The sequence below is a fragment of the Panthera pardus genome, unplaced genomic scaffold (genome assembly GCF_024362965.1).
Source record: "Panthera pardus isolate Hobbes unplaced genomic scaffold, ASM2436296v1 HiC_scaffold_27, whole genome shotgun sequence".
Classification (NCBI taxonomy): domain Eukaryota; kingdom Metazoa; phylum Chordata; class Mammalia; order Carnivora; family Felidae; genus Panthera; species Panthera pardus.
This window is the reverse complement of record NW_026526843.1, coordinates 19353967-19367618: the sequence shown is the minus strand read 5'-3', so window position 1 is coordinate 19367618 and position 13652 is coordinate 19353967. Positions and strand designations below refer to the sequence as shown.

The window sequence follows — 13652 nt, the reverse complement described above, 5'->3', positions numbered from 1 at the left end:
TCATTCTTTTTGATTGCCAAGTAATACTCCATTTTGTGTGTGTGTGTGTGTGTGTGTGTGTGTGTGTGTGCCACATCTTCTTTATCCCTTCATCTGTTGATGGGCATTTGGGCTCTTTCCATACTTTAGCTATTGTTGATAGTGCTGCTATAAACATTGGGGTGCAATAACATCAAGGGTTTTACAGACCTACTGGTGTTTTTTGCTCAATACACGTTAAAATCAATAATTACAAACATAGTTCCTAGATCCCCTTGAAGTTCAACCCTGACATTTCCTTCATACCCAACCCTCAGCAGAGTCTGGGCACCTAGCATACACAGACTTGAATTGAGCCATTGGCTTTGACACCCAGGAGCCTCTGAGGGCATTTGAAGGGATTGCAGTGAGGCATTCAGAGAGGAAGACCTGGTCGGACAGCACAGTGAAGCCCTGAGGGCAGATACCTAACTGCCTCAGTGAGCCCTGCTCTGCCCTCTGCTAGATGGGGGGGGGGGGAGGGGGGTTCACTGAGCAGAGCCCACCACCCTTTTCTTAGGTCCATGCGCCCTCTGGTGGCTGGGTTTTCTGGCTCTGTGCACTGGAGGCTTCTGAGCTCCTGTTTTCAGGCTACTCAGTAGGGGACCCTCTACTTCCGCCTCCTTTCAAGGAAGGAAGAAGAGGTCAGATTAGCTTTAGGCTCAAGACTAAGGAACAGATATGTGCTGCTGAGGCTGGGACTCAGGCTGGGCTGAGTTGGGAGCAGCAGTCTGCAAGCCAGGCTGAAACCACCAAAGGTCAGACCAAGAGGGGAAGGAAAGTTATGGGTGGGAGCAGGGACTTTTGTTTTCTACAGAAGGTCACCAATGCAAAGAAAAGCACATCGGTGGCTATATACAAATAGGATAATTTACCTTAAGTGGGTATTTTCAGAGGAAAATAAAAAAAACATTCCAATATAAATATTTTAAAATTAAGAGCAGGGAACATCAGACTGTGTTGAATAAATACAACACATAATGGAAAATGTACTTCAGTTCTTATATTACACCCAGGTATGGAAGAGAAGTGGGCGTGGTAGCCAGAAATGGCCAGGAAAGAGTCATGCTTTTGCAGAAAGCAACCAAGGAGGGGACTGGGACGGGGCACAGACACAGACACTGTCTGTCTAGGCTGACATCCAGATACTCACACAGGTGTGTGTTTGCACACACATGTGTGCACGTACACACACACACACACACACACACACACACACATACACCCTGAGCTGCATGGATATTCTTTCTGTCACTCTTTCATCTTTTTCTCAATGAGCAAAGTGTGTTTAGATGAGAAGAGACCAATTGCTAAACAGACCCTCACAGTCCAGTATGCAAGAAAGTCTCACATAGAAGGCTGTGGTAAGCCTGCGAACTGAGTATCAGAGGAAGAAAAATCAGAAAAGAGTGATCCAGGCAAAGGGAACAGCATGAAAAAAGTCCTAGAGGCCAGAAAAGACAGAAAAGAGTGATCCAGGCAAAGGGAACAGCATGAGAAAAGTCCTAGAAGCCTAAGAGAATGTAGACATTCAAGGAACTGCAAAAGCTCATGGGTGATTCAATTCAAAGATGTCTGGGGAGAGGGTGGGAGAAGAGCCCTGAATCCTGCATCTCAACACAGTGGGTTCCCCACATGACCCACGTGAGTCAGCTGCTTTGCGCTGGGGAAAACCAGGTCCAAGATTCAATGTCTGCCAGGTTGATGATGTGAAATCAGTCACCCGTGGGGGCTGGACAGAAGGTAAACCACATTCTAGACAGAAAGACTGCAGATTTCTTACTATAACCAAGGAAACATTTTTCAATGCAGTCTTCCCCCTTATTCTGGGCCCAGTGTCATTCTAGGGCAACAAAACTAATACCACTCTGGGTTCCAGCATGTAGGGAAACTTAGCTCCTTCATGTAGCCTTATCTATAAGCATCTGGGCAAGCAACTGGTTGGCTCCCCAAGGACTCCACTTCCTGGGGGCTCAGTCTGTCTTGAAGTGAAGGGGCTTAGTTAGAGCTTTTCTTCCAGCCCAGCACCCAAAGGGGAAGCATACACAGAATGCTGTTCCATCATGAATGTCGCCTCCCTACTGCTCCCACTCTCAAGGACCAAGTCTAAGCATGGGTAATGTTACAGATCCCTCCAAGTGAGTCTGCCCCTGGTTAAGATTTGTTACTATAAAGTAGGGAAGAGGCCAAGAAAGTACATTAAATGTAAAATAATTCTGGCTAGAAGAACGAATTCCAATGAAAATCAATGATGACACCTACATCCAGGCAAATTGGACTACATCAAAATTAAACACTTCTGTGTATAAAAATGTACAATCAACAGTTAAAAAGCAACCTATGGAATGGGGAGAAGAATTGCAAATCATATATCTGATATCAGTTAACATCACGGGTATATAAAGAACTCCTACAACTCAACATTTAAAAAAACAAACAACATGACTGAAAAATTTGCAAAAGACTAAATAGACATTTCTCCAAAAAAGATAAACAAATGGCTAACAAACACATGAAGAGATGCTCAACATCACTATTTACAAGGGAAATGAATATACGACTACAATGAGATACCACCCCACACCCATCAGTATGGCTACTGTTAAAAAAAAAAACAAACAAGAAACAAGTATTCGTGAGGATGTAAAGAAGTTAAAATCCATGTGTGCTGTTATTGGGAATGTAAAATGGTGCAGTTTCTATGGCAGACAGTATGATGGGCCCTCAAAAAAATTACAAAAATAGGATTACTATATGATGCAGCAATTCTACTTCTGGTTATAGTCTCAAAAGAAATTAAAAAAAAAGAAATTGGGCAGACATTTGTGTACTCATGTGCATAGCAGCATTATTCACAGTAGCCAAAAGATGGAAACAACCCGAGTGTCCATTGATAGATGAATGGAAAAACAAAATTTGCTCTATCTATACAATGGAGTATTATTCAGCCTAAAAAAGGAAGGAAATTCTGACACATGCTACAACATAGATGAACTTTAAGGACATTATGCTAAATGAAATAAGCCTGTCACTAAAGGAGAGATACTGTATAATTCTGCTTGTATGAGGTATCTAAAGTAATCAAGTAATAGAAACAAATTAAAATGATGGTTGCCAAGGGCTAGCAGGGAAAGACTATGGGAAGTTTTGTTTAATGAGGAGAGAGTTTCAGTTTGGGAAGCTGAAAAATTCTGGAAATTTGTTTCACAACAATGTGAATGTACTTAACACTATAAAATTTTACACTTAAAAATAGTTAAGATGGTAAATTTGATATGTATTGTACCGTGATTAGTAGATAGAGAAATAGAGACATAGAGAGATAGATGACAAATAGGCAGAAAGATAGGTAGGTAGATGATAGAGATAAGTGGTGTGCACAAAGGCATCTAAATCTGCACCTAGAGCTTCTTGCTCACTAATTAGCACTTGTCCTTTGGATTCCTGGTCAACTGGTACCCACTCAAATATCTGCTTCTCCAGAAGATCGTCCACGAATCACCAGACGTAGCCAGTGTTTCTGTCAAGACCTGGATACTGGCAAATGGAAACTTAAGAGTTTCAGTGTGTTCACTTACTGCCCCAGTAATTAAACATTTTCTGAAAGCCTGATCTGGGCGATGCATGTCCCCAAGGCTGAAGACAGAGCAGTGAAGGACAGTGTCTTGGCCCTGCCCTCAAAGAGCCTACAGTCTGGAAGGGAAACCAGTTCTGGGAAAACCAACCATACAGCAAATATCCAGGACACAGACTAGCAAGTGCTGTGGGAGCCTAGAGAGGGGATGATTGACTGCATATGTGGGAGCTTTCTCTGAGAAGGTGGTGCCTGAGCTGAGTCCTGAAGGACAAGTGGGGCTTAGACAGACAGCAGAAGACAGCAGAGAGAGTGTTACAGGCAGGGTGAGTCCTGGATAAGAGGAAAAAAGAGGGGAGAAAAGGAAAGAATGTGAATAGCAGAGTTGAGCAATAACCACTAGTTTAAATTAATTTATTAACTTATAAGCGCCTCTACTGCAGATATGAACTTGAAGAGCCTCCCACACACTGCCAGCCTCAGGGCCTCTTCAGTAATGTTCTGTATAGAGGGGTGATGGCCAGAGCTCCCACCCACCTCCTTCTCCAGGTGGCATTTCCTTGCTCCTCACTCCCTGCCTTGGAATGGACCAGAAACGAGGAGAATAATCATCTCCCTGGTCCAGAGAAGACTGCAGAGACCTTACTCCTGGATGGCAACGTTAAAATGGATGGACAGACTAGGACTTGGAGTGCCCGATGGAGTGGCACCCCTAACAGAACACTCTTCTACCTGCCCCCTTCCTTTCCTTGCCTTGGGATACAGACACTAGGTACCTGTGCTGTCTGTAGTCATTTCTTGAACTACATACATGTGCAGGAAAATGGGGATATTCAGAACACATATTAGAAAAGCAAGGGCCAGAACCAAATGGGAAGTGGCTATGTGCAAAGGACCCAGGAGAGAGGGCAGTTTCACATTAGGGTGCACACTGTCCTGCAGATTTGCTTCTTCAGAACAAATCATTGCCCAGGCTTCCAGCCCTAGGACAGACCCCTTGAAGACAGTTCAGATGCTCCTCTCTTTCTTCCTCAGACTTGGACAGGCTAAAGCTCCTGGAAACTGAGCCAACATGGTCTGCATTGTGCATAAGCTTGGCTATTAGCTGGACTTGGAGGAGGGCTCCTAGATGATTGAGCCAAAAACCTAGGACAGAGAGGCTTTGGGGAGAATTCAAGAGGGTAATGCATACAAATATGAACACCTACACAGCTCTTCTAGTTCCTGGGGTCAAGGACAAGGCTGGTAAGGCAGTTGGGCCCAAGACGTTATGGCTTATCAGCAGCAGCTGGCTCAGGGCTGTTCATCCCATCTGACAGGTAATCATGGTAATCATCTTCATTGTTCTGCTTCATCTTGGTTTCCAGAATGGTGATGCGCTGCTTAAGTTTCTGCTGGGCTCCCGTGTACTCAGCCAGCAGGCGGCCAAAGCGAGTGTGCAAGGTCTCCATGTTTGTCTCCAGCTGCTCTAGTTTCTCCTGCACGTCTACCTCCATGCTGGCTGCCACCTCATTCTCATCTAGCAGTCCCTCCTTCATCAAGATCTCCCGGCCCCTCTCCTCCAAGACCTTCTTGGCATCAGGGTACTCAGTCACAGCTTCCATAAGATCATCCTTGGATAAGCAAAAGAGATCTGAGTAACCAAGGCTGCGGATATTGGCTGTGCGTCGATTGCCCATTTTGCTGCCCTTAATGTTAAGGATACTGATCTCTCCAAAGCAACTCCCGGCTGAGAGCAGGGCATATTGAGTAACACCATCATCAGCCACTACTGCCAACTTTCCCTCCTTGATTATGTACATCTCCTTGCCAATATCACCCTTGCGGCAAATGTAATCCCCAGGGCTGAAGACCTGAGGACGAAGCTTCAATACCAGCTCCACCAGCAGGCCAGCCTCACAATCCTGGAAGATGCGCACTTTTTTGAGGGTGGATAGATGGACATTGATGGCTATCTCAGCCCTCAGCTTCGCTGGCAAGTTCTTGAGAACTTCCCGCTCATCCACACTTTTCTTATTGGTCCACAGGTAGTCAAACCACTTAATGACCTTGGCTTCCATCTCCTTACTGACCTTTCGGAACTGCATGTAATGTTTGACAGCATCAATCTTGGCCTGGAATTCAGCCCGAGTGGCATTCATGTTGGAGATCATAGAGCCCACATTCCCCACAATGGTGGCAAAGATGAGGACACCAATCAAGAAGTCAAAAATGACAAATAAGTACTCCTCATCCTTTACAGGAGGTGGTGTCTCCCCAATGGTGGTGAGTGTCAGTGTAGACCAGTAAAGGCAGTAAATGTATTCCCTAGCCAGGTAACCATACTCAGGGTCAGTGATATTGGGATAAACCCAAGTGTCAACCCCAAAGCCAATAGACTTGGAGATGGCATAGTAGATGCAGGCATTCCAGTGGATGATGACCAAGATGTAAAGGACCAAGTTGCTGATTCGGAAGATGTTGGGGTAGCTGGTGCGTGTCTCAGTGCGGTCAAAGAATTCAAACATGCGGGCAAAGTGTAGCAGGCGGTTAAAACGCAGCTCAGGGCTGTGGATGCCCACAGCAAAATAGATCAGATCCGTGGGAATGATAGAAGCTACATCCAGCTTGAACTGCAGGGTGTGGATATAGTTGTCCCGCAACTTCTTTGGATCTTTGACCAGCAGCCCCTGCTCCAGAAAGCCTAGTAGAGACACAAATCAGTATATCAGCTCTGCTCTCAAGCCTGTCCTTCCTAATTGGCTAATGTTCAGCAAGGGAGAAACTGTGCATTCAACCCTCATTCCTAAAGAGAGGTATAGGAAATTCACATAGCAAAGCTAGCATGAAGGACCCCAAGAGATGATCCCAAGGTCTAAACCTCACTAGGCAAATGGGGACTATAAGATTCAAAGAGGAGCAGACACCAACCCAAGTCCCAGCCAGGCAGTTGAGTCTAACACTGTGTCAAGAGAGCTTCCTGAAAATGTGGACTCAGGATTTTGGACCTATGGGTCATGCTCCTGCCTGTGCATCACAGTTACTCACTTACCTGTGCGCAGTCGGATGAAGAGGTCCGCAATGTACACCACATCTGAGAAGTAGTCCAGCACTAGCCACACTAGGTAATAGGTTTTCTGTAGGTCACTGAAGCAGGCTCTGTAGGAAGACAGGACTGGGCTTCACCCTCAAAGCCAGTCAAGGATCACTGGAGGCCTCAAACTGAGTGCCCACTGAGTGCAGGTCTTGGGATGGCTACCAGGATGCTGATGATTCACAGTCAGTCTGGTGTCATGCAGGAACTTAATGACAAGCAACTTTTACTCCAACTCATTATTGGATAGATATCCATAAATAAACATCTACACTGACCATTACTTGTCTATCTCATCCACTGAACCATGAATGCCAAGAAGACAGAGACTACCTCTGAGTCATTACTGCATGCCCCATGCTCTAGCCCAGAGCACCAGGATTTGACAAGTGTGAGTTAAATGAAAAATGAGTCATTGGAAGTATGAATTATAATACACAGCTGAATAACATCCATGCCCATCTTTTCAACATACCCCTATTGAGAGCCCAATACAGAGCACTGGCCTATCCATGTCAGAGAGAAGATAGTAGTTGGGCTTAGCCTAAAGGTAGTGGTAATGAAGAAAGATTGGAGGATGCAGTAGAGTTTTAGGAGGAATTAACAAGACTTGGTGGACTGAATGGGTAGAGACCTAGGATATGGACGTAATAGGAGATAGAACCCAGGATGATGACCCAATGATTATATTAGTCAGAGGGAAAAGCAGTTAATTCTAACTACTTGGTCGCATTTCACATAAAAGCCCAACCCCTTCCTCTGCTGCACAAAGCCTACAAAATAGTCCTGTGACTGCCTCATGCTCACTTGGAGTCCTCCAGCCACACTAGGCCATCCTGAGACAAGGTTTTGACACTTGTTCCTCCTTCCCAGAAAGTTTCTTTCACCAACCTCATGTCTCTTGGGCATTTGTTTTGTTCATATTTGCTGCCAGTGTCTCCCACTAGCCTGAGAGCTCCAAGACAGCAGTGACCTGATGGATGTTCAGTCAAATCCTTGCTGAATGAATAACTGAAGTGGGGGATGGGGTGGAATGGGAAAGCTACCTGTAGAGAGTGGCTTTGGAACTGAAATTGCGAGAAGAATCTCCATAGGCTAAAAATGGGGAGAGGGAATTTTCTCTTGAGGCAAGAACATGTTATTATCCAGGAGTAGAGAATGCTAGGGCTGGGGTTTGTCCAGAAGGTAGTGCTAGTGAGAAGGTCAGGTCCAGAGGGCCTTGAAGGCTACATTGAGGGCTTGAACTTGATCCCGTCAGCAATGAGGGACCATTGAAGGGTTTGTGAGGAAGGACTGACAATCAAATCCCAGTTTATACAAAGCATACTAGTTGCAAGTGTGAAGGATGCATTAGAGGGGACAAGAGTGACTGAAAGAAATGGGTTCAAGGCTGTTGTACTTGTCCCAGGGTGAAAGGAGGGTGGCCTTACCAAGGACAGTGTTGGTGTGGATGGAGGAGTAGGAACAGATTATGGATACCAGGAAAAGGATAAAGATGAAGCTTTAGTAGCATATTAAACTGGAAGGTAGGAGGGGGCATTGAGGGTTAATAGGGCAGAGGGAGGTGCCATTGGCAAGCAGGAAATTCAGAAAGAAGGCTGAGCTGGAATGAGCTCTGCGTCCACAGCTGAGACTGGTATTCTCTCAAACCCAAAGCCTGTGCCCTGGGCTTCTTTGGCCACCCCCTCCCAGATCCCTCCCTGCTCACCTGGCCACCAGCAGGCACCAATTGTAGAGGACAAGCATAGCAATGACAAATAGCCAGCGGTAGTACCAGTCTCCAGCTGGGTCCAAGACAAATAGTTCAAATTTCTTCCTGAGGAGACAGACAGAGGCCAGGCTTGGGGACTAGGTCCCCAGTGTGGCAGCACCCCAGCTCCCAGAGGCTAGGGGTCCCTTAAAAAGTAACACTTATGAGGATGTACAGAGTAAGGACTGAGTTGGCTCAGGGCCTCATTTTCAGAAAGCCACAACTTGGTACTGGGCATCTGAGTAGAGGTCACATAGATAAGAGTCACCCTTCTTCCTATTTTAACCCCACATAGGCCCATTGGCTCCAATGACTTATGGAGACTCCTTGCTCAGAGGGCAAGGCAAGGGGCAGTGTCTTTATTGGGGTTGGCCTCAGGACCTAAGGAGGGACTTCCACAGGATGGTAATGAGGGCTCAGGGATCCCTCCTGGGAAGAAAGAGGAACTCCAAGCAAGTGAGTGCCATGTGCTTCCTGCCCACCCCACTCTCCTTGTTTGGTCTCTGGCCTCCAGCTCCCAAATCACTTTCCCAGAAGCTACGTCCTGTCTTGGCAAAAGCTCTTTTGCCCCACTGGCCAGAATTGTGGAATGTCGGCTTGGCCAGACACCCCCAGTTGCCTACTCATTCCTCAAAGAATAGACCCTCTGGTTCCACCTCTCTGCCCTCCCTACTCCTTCCTGCGCAGTTGTTCCAGGCCTTCCTTAGCCAGTTAGCCCCCAGTATGGCCTCTCCAAAGGCCCACCTCTGTACCCACATTGGCACTGGTGTGGTCATACTCTCAGCAGCACTCCCCAGTTTCACCCTTCTCTGCATTTACTGACTGCTGAAACTGAGAGGGGCTGGTACATATTTAGGTGCCCTTGCTATTTGCCTCATTAGCAGCAAGAGGACATATGAAAAAGGGCAGCTAAGGGAAGAAAAGCAACCAGGGGCTCCCATGACAATTGGCCCCTGGAAGTTGGAAAGTTTGTGAACAAGGAAAATGGAAATGTACTGGAGTTAAAACCATAGCAAGTCTCCTCTGCCAACTCCTTTACCTATCATGGCAGGGTTTGGTATAGACCCCAGTCTGTCCCTGGTGATGGCATAAGAAAGGTCACCAAACCCTACAATTGCATGCTTGGGAGTCCCTCCAGTCCCAAAAGCTGGAAAACTATACTTGGTGCCCTTGCCCTCGCCGTCCTTGTTGCCTTTGCCATCGTCTTGCTGTGTTGTCACGGTCTGGAGCTCAGGCCCACGGAAACGTTCCAGGAATGAGTCAGGTCGAGGTTCCTCCTCACGGAAATTCTTGTTGGCCCACTCTCTGATGATCCCCACCAAGCGGACAATCCTAGAGATGACAGGGAGCATGAGCCAGAGAGGAGAATCATACTGTTCAGAAAGGACCCGGACCCAAGAGCTCACTATCTGTTGAGGGAGATGGAGAGGAGACCCTGGAAACAGGCCAGTCTATGATGTCCCCCATGCTAAGAGTTGGGAAGGGGGCCAGCACTGAGGGCAGAGAGGAGTTCAGGTATGTCTCTGAATGCAGCCTGAGGGGTAAGGGATAGCTCTGAGAAGACTCCCTGTAGGAGGTGCCATGTCAGTTGATTATGAAGAACAAATAGGTGGTTTCCAGAGCAAGATAAAGATTGTGCTAATGGAGGACAGGCCAGGAGGAAGATTGGCCTAAGTTTCTTGATTTCCTTATGGAGCCTTATGACTCTGGGCTGCAGATCTCAAGGTCCTCTACTTAGACCCTTTTGCTGGAAAAGATTCCCCCCCCCCTTCTCTCAATGAGGAGACAGACAATTCTAAAGGGAATGATCCACTGACCACTTCTAGCTTGCTCACAGGAGCCTCCTCAGAAAAAAACTGCTTCCTAAAGATCTTGGCAGAAAGGCTCAGTTGGAGTGAGACAAGGAGACTCATGGTAACCACTCTGATAGGCCCCATGGGCAAGAACTGGTAGCAGGAGGGCAGTGGTGGAACCCACCTGCGGAAGCCACCCCTCCCCCGCTGGGAGGCATCCACCTCCGCCAGCCTCTGCAGTTCTGAGGAGGTGTCATCATCGGCTGTAGATTGTGGCCTGTAGAGGAAGGAGCAGAGTTGACCAAGGTTTCTCTGGGCATACTTTGTCTCCTATTATACTTTTATCTCCTGGAAGGTGCTTAGAAATCCCATGGTCCCTTTAGAGGGTAACTTTAAGCCAAAGATTGTTTGCTCTGTGGCAGTGAGGCAAAGCTGGGAGAAAGGAGAAGCCTCCAGGTCATCTCTGAAACGATCCAATCCAATAGATTCACCTGATTTTTGTCCTGTGGTCATCTTTGCCATTGGCCTTGATGGCAGGAAGTGCATGGTGGTTGTGGTTATTGGTTGGGGAACTCTTCACACCATTGGATTTTTCTGTCATCCTCCATGTATGACCGATATCCTCACCTGCTAGAGAGATGGCCAAAAGGAAGCTCACAGACAATCTTAGATACCATATAAAGTAGAAGAGTTGCAGGTGAGCAGTGAGAACAGAACCAGGGCTCACCTGGAAAACCTCAGCATTCCTGGGTACTGCTATGGCAATGCAGGACAGGGGGATCCAGCACTGTCTAAGTACCAGGCTCTAAACACCAAAAGGTGATGGTCTGTCCCCACCATGCCCGGTAATTTAAAAGGAAACAGGAGTAAATTGCAAAATGTGTTTATTTTTCTTTTACTGCAGTGAATTTTTTGATAAATTGACTATCAATGCTAAAATGGAACAAAACAGCGGCACCTGAGTGGCCCAGTCAGTTAAGCATCCAACCGTTGATTTTGGCTTAAGTCATGATGTCACGGTTCTTGATATTGAGCCCCACGTCTGGCTCAGTGCTGACAGCATGGAGCCTGTTTGGCATTCTCTTTCCTTCTCTCTCTCTCTCTCTTTCTCTCTCTCCTCTTCCCCTTTCTCTCTCTCAAAATAAAATAAAATAAAATAAACAAAAAAATAGATAAAAACTGTCTAAGACATCTTCTGGTGCTTTGGCTTTGCAGATGTCTTGCACATGCTTACACTGCTGAGCACCTCCAAACCAGCCACTGCCCCAAAACTCCTGCCCCATGGAACGAGATGTATCTCCTTGACCCAAAACAGCTGCCACCTCCTCTGGCTCTCTGACTCTCCTGAGCCAAGACCACGTTAAAACTCATGCTCCTCAGGTGGGAGTCCATTTTTCATTGACTTTTTCAACTAGGGGTACTGTCTCTGGGGATCCTCCTTTCAGCTCCAGTCATATTCTTTCTAGCACACATTCCAAGTAATGTTGCACAAGCTGAGAAACAAAGAGGAGCTCTGTGGGTCGAGCAGGGAATGAAGAGGAGAGAAGGGAGAGCTCCCATAGGCTCCATGAGCTCCATGGGCTCCATAGGCAGTGGTACCAGGCAGGACTCTCTCCTTTGGGCTACAGGGAGCCTTGGAAGAGCTGAGAAGTAACATAGGTAGAGCAGCATTATATTATAGAAATATCCTCTGGCTGCTAGGTAGAGACTGGATTAAATGGGGAACAAGATTGAAGGCAAGGTGGTAGGGAGAAAGCTGAAGAAGATGGTGCCAAGAGAGCCTGAGGTAAGTGAGTAGAGTGTAAAACTACTCAGGAGGGAGAAAAGGCAGGACTCAGAGATGGATGGGAGAGCAAATGGGTGGAATCACACAAAAAGAGAATACAGAGTGAGGGATGAGTTCAGAGCTCTGGAGAACTCCAACATTTAAGATATGAGTAGAGGAGGAGGTGTCCACGAAATAGACTAAGAACAAGGAGCCTGAGAGGCAAAATCCAGAAGAGACAGGAGACAGGAGATTGTATACTGCAGTATTTCTTGGCATGGGGTCAGGGGGGCTAGGGCAAAAGAGACTCAGGGCAGCTCTTCTCTGCTCAGGCTGGTCAGCATGCCCCACCAGATTTTGATCAGAAATGGTCAGCACACTCCCCAGGTTACCTATGGTCCCTACTGCTGAAACCCTGCCACTCCCCACCTTTTCATCTTCCCCTCCCCATCCACTTGTTCCAGCTTCTGAAGCTGTCACCATGGTGATGGCAAGTACATCAAGCTCCGTGGTGAGTGGTAATAACAAGCAGCCTCAAAGCTGCTCCCCTGGTGCTCTCTGTGGAACTATGGCACTGGGATGCTAATGAAGGCACCTGAGGAATAGGAAGCAGCATCTCTGAGTCCCTGCTTGGACCCTAGAGGCAGCAGACCATGGAGACAGAAAGTTCCAGGCAATGCAAACAAAGTTGATGCCATTCACACTGATCAGAGTGGGCCTCGGTAGAGCACTGTTTAGTGAATGAACAGCAGGGGTACAGGTGGGGCAGTAAAGGGCAAATCCATTGCAAGGATGGAAAGTACACTGGTGTGAGGGGGTTAGACCCAGAGTGGAGAGTGAGCAGAGGAGGTCAAGCCAACCCATGGAGGCTGCAAACACCAAGCAGAGGACTAAGGACAGCCTCTCACTGATAAACATCTAGTGCAGGTGCTGCCTGTCACAGTTGGACCTCTTCCTTACTTACTAATCATCCCTAATAGCAGTGGCTCTCAGCCCACAAAAGGGACAGCTCTGGGGGCACATAAAATTTATGCCCTCTCTAGGGTCCTAGCACCAAGACAGATTCCTATCCCATGATTTCTATTCCTTCTCTGCTGGGAACAGACCCTTCCTTCAGTCTGGTTGCCTAGCAGCTGCCCTGCCACACACACTTTTATTCATCAGGACCACCCTTTCAGGCTGCTTGGCAGGGAACAAAGGCAGGCAGCAATCCCCTTACCCTGTAGGCAGCTAGGCCACTGGTTCTCATCCTCACACTCTCCAAAAATTTCATCTAGTCCTAAGGCTTCATTTACCATCATGTCCCAAAGCAAGATCAGAACCCAGGCGTCTCTCCAAAGCTACCCACCCATATCACCAGCTGCCTGGTAGAAATCTCCTTTGAGGCACATTAAATGCAACATAGCTGAAACTAAACTTGACACCTTTGCCTACAAATTGGTTTCTCCAGGTTACCCATCTCATAAAGGGGCCTGCCTTCTACCCAGTCATCCAAACCAGAAACTTGGATGTCAACCATAACTCCTTGTTTCTTTCCATCATCACATCAAGAGAGTGTCTATCCTCAGTCAAATGAACCCCTAAAGTGTCAACAATCTGTCCATCCACTATCTTCCATTCCCAAGGCACTGGCCTGGTCTCAAGTCTTCACTATTGCTCTCTAGACCTGCTGCATCAGA

At 47.1% G+C, this 13652-nt stretch overlaps 1 protein-coding gene across 1 annotated transcript; it reads right to left on the bottom strand.

The window, feature by feature from the left end:
- Positions 1-4414: 4414 nt before the first annotated feature.
- On the bottom strand, positions 4415-10832 carry CNGA2 (cyclic nucleotide gated channel subunit alpha 2). Its single transcript, XM_019435779.2, has 6 exons — positions 10700-10832; positions 10393-10485; positions 9577-9747; positions 8374-8481; positions 6624-6730; positions 4415-6275 (listed from the first exon to the last, which is right to left on the bottom strand). Exons 1-6 carry the CDS (start codon positions 10807-10809, stop codon positions 4861-4863), a joined length of 2004 nt encoding a protein of 667 aa, XP_019291324.1. The 5' UTR covers positions 10810-10832; the 3' UTR covers positions 4415-4860.
- Positions 10833-13652: the final 2820 nt, after the last annotated feature.

Excerpts from the sequence above, each read along its gene's own strand:
- CNGA2 (XM_019435779.2), bottom strand. The coding sequence starts at position 10,809 with ATGACAGAAAAATCCAATGGTGTGAAGAGTTCCCCAACCAATAACCAC. Across the intron at positions 9,748-10,392 it reads GGGAGGGGTGGCTTCCGCAG|GATTGTCCGCTTGGTGGGGA; the intron begins GTGGGTTCCACC and ends TGTCATCTCTAG. Across the intron at positions 8,482-9,576 it reads GGCGAGGGCAAGGGCACCAA|GAAGAAATTTGAACTATTTG; the intron begins GTATAGTTTTCC and ends CTGTCTCCTCAG.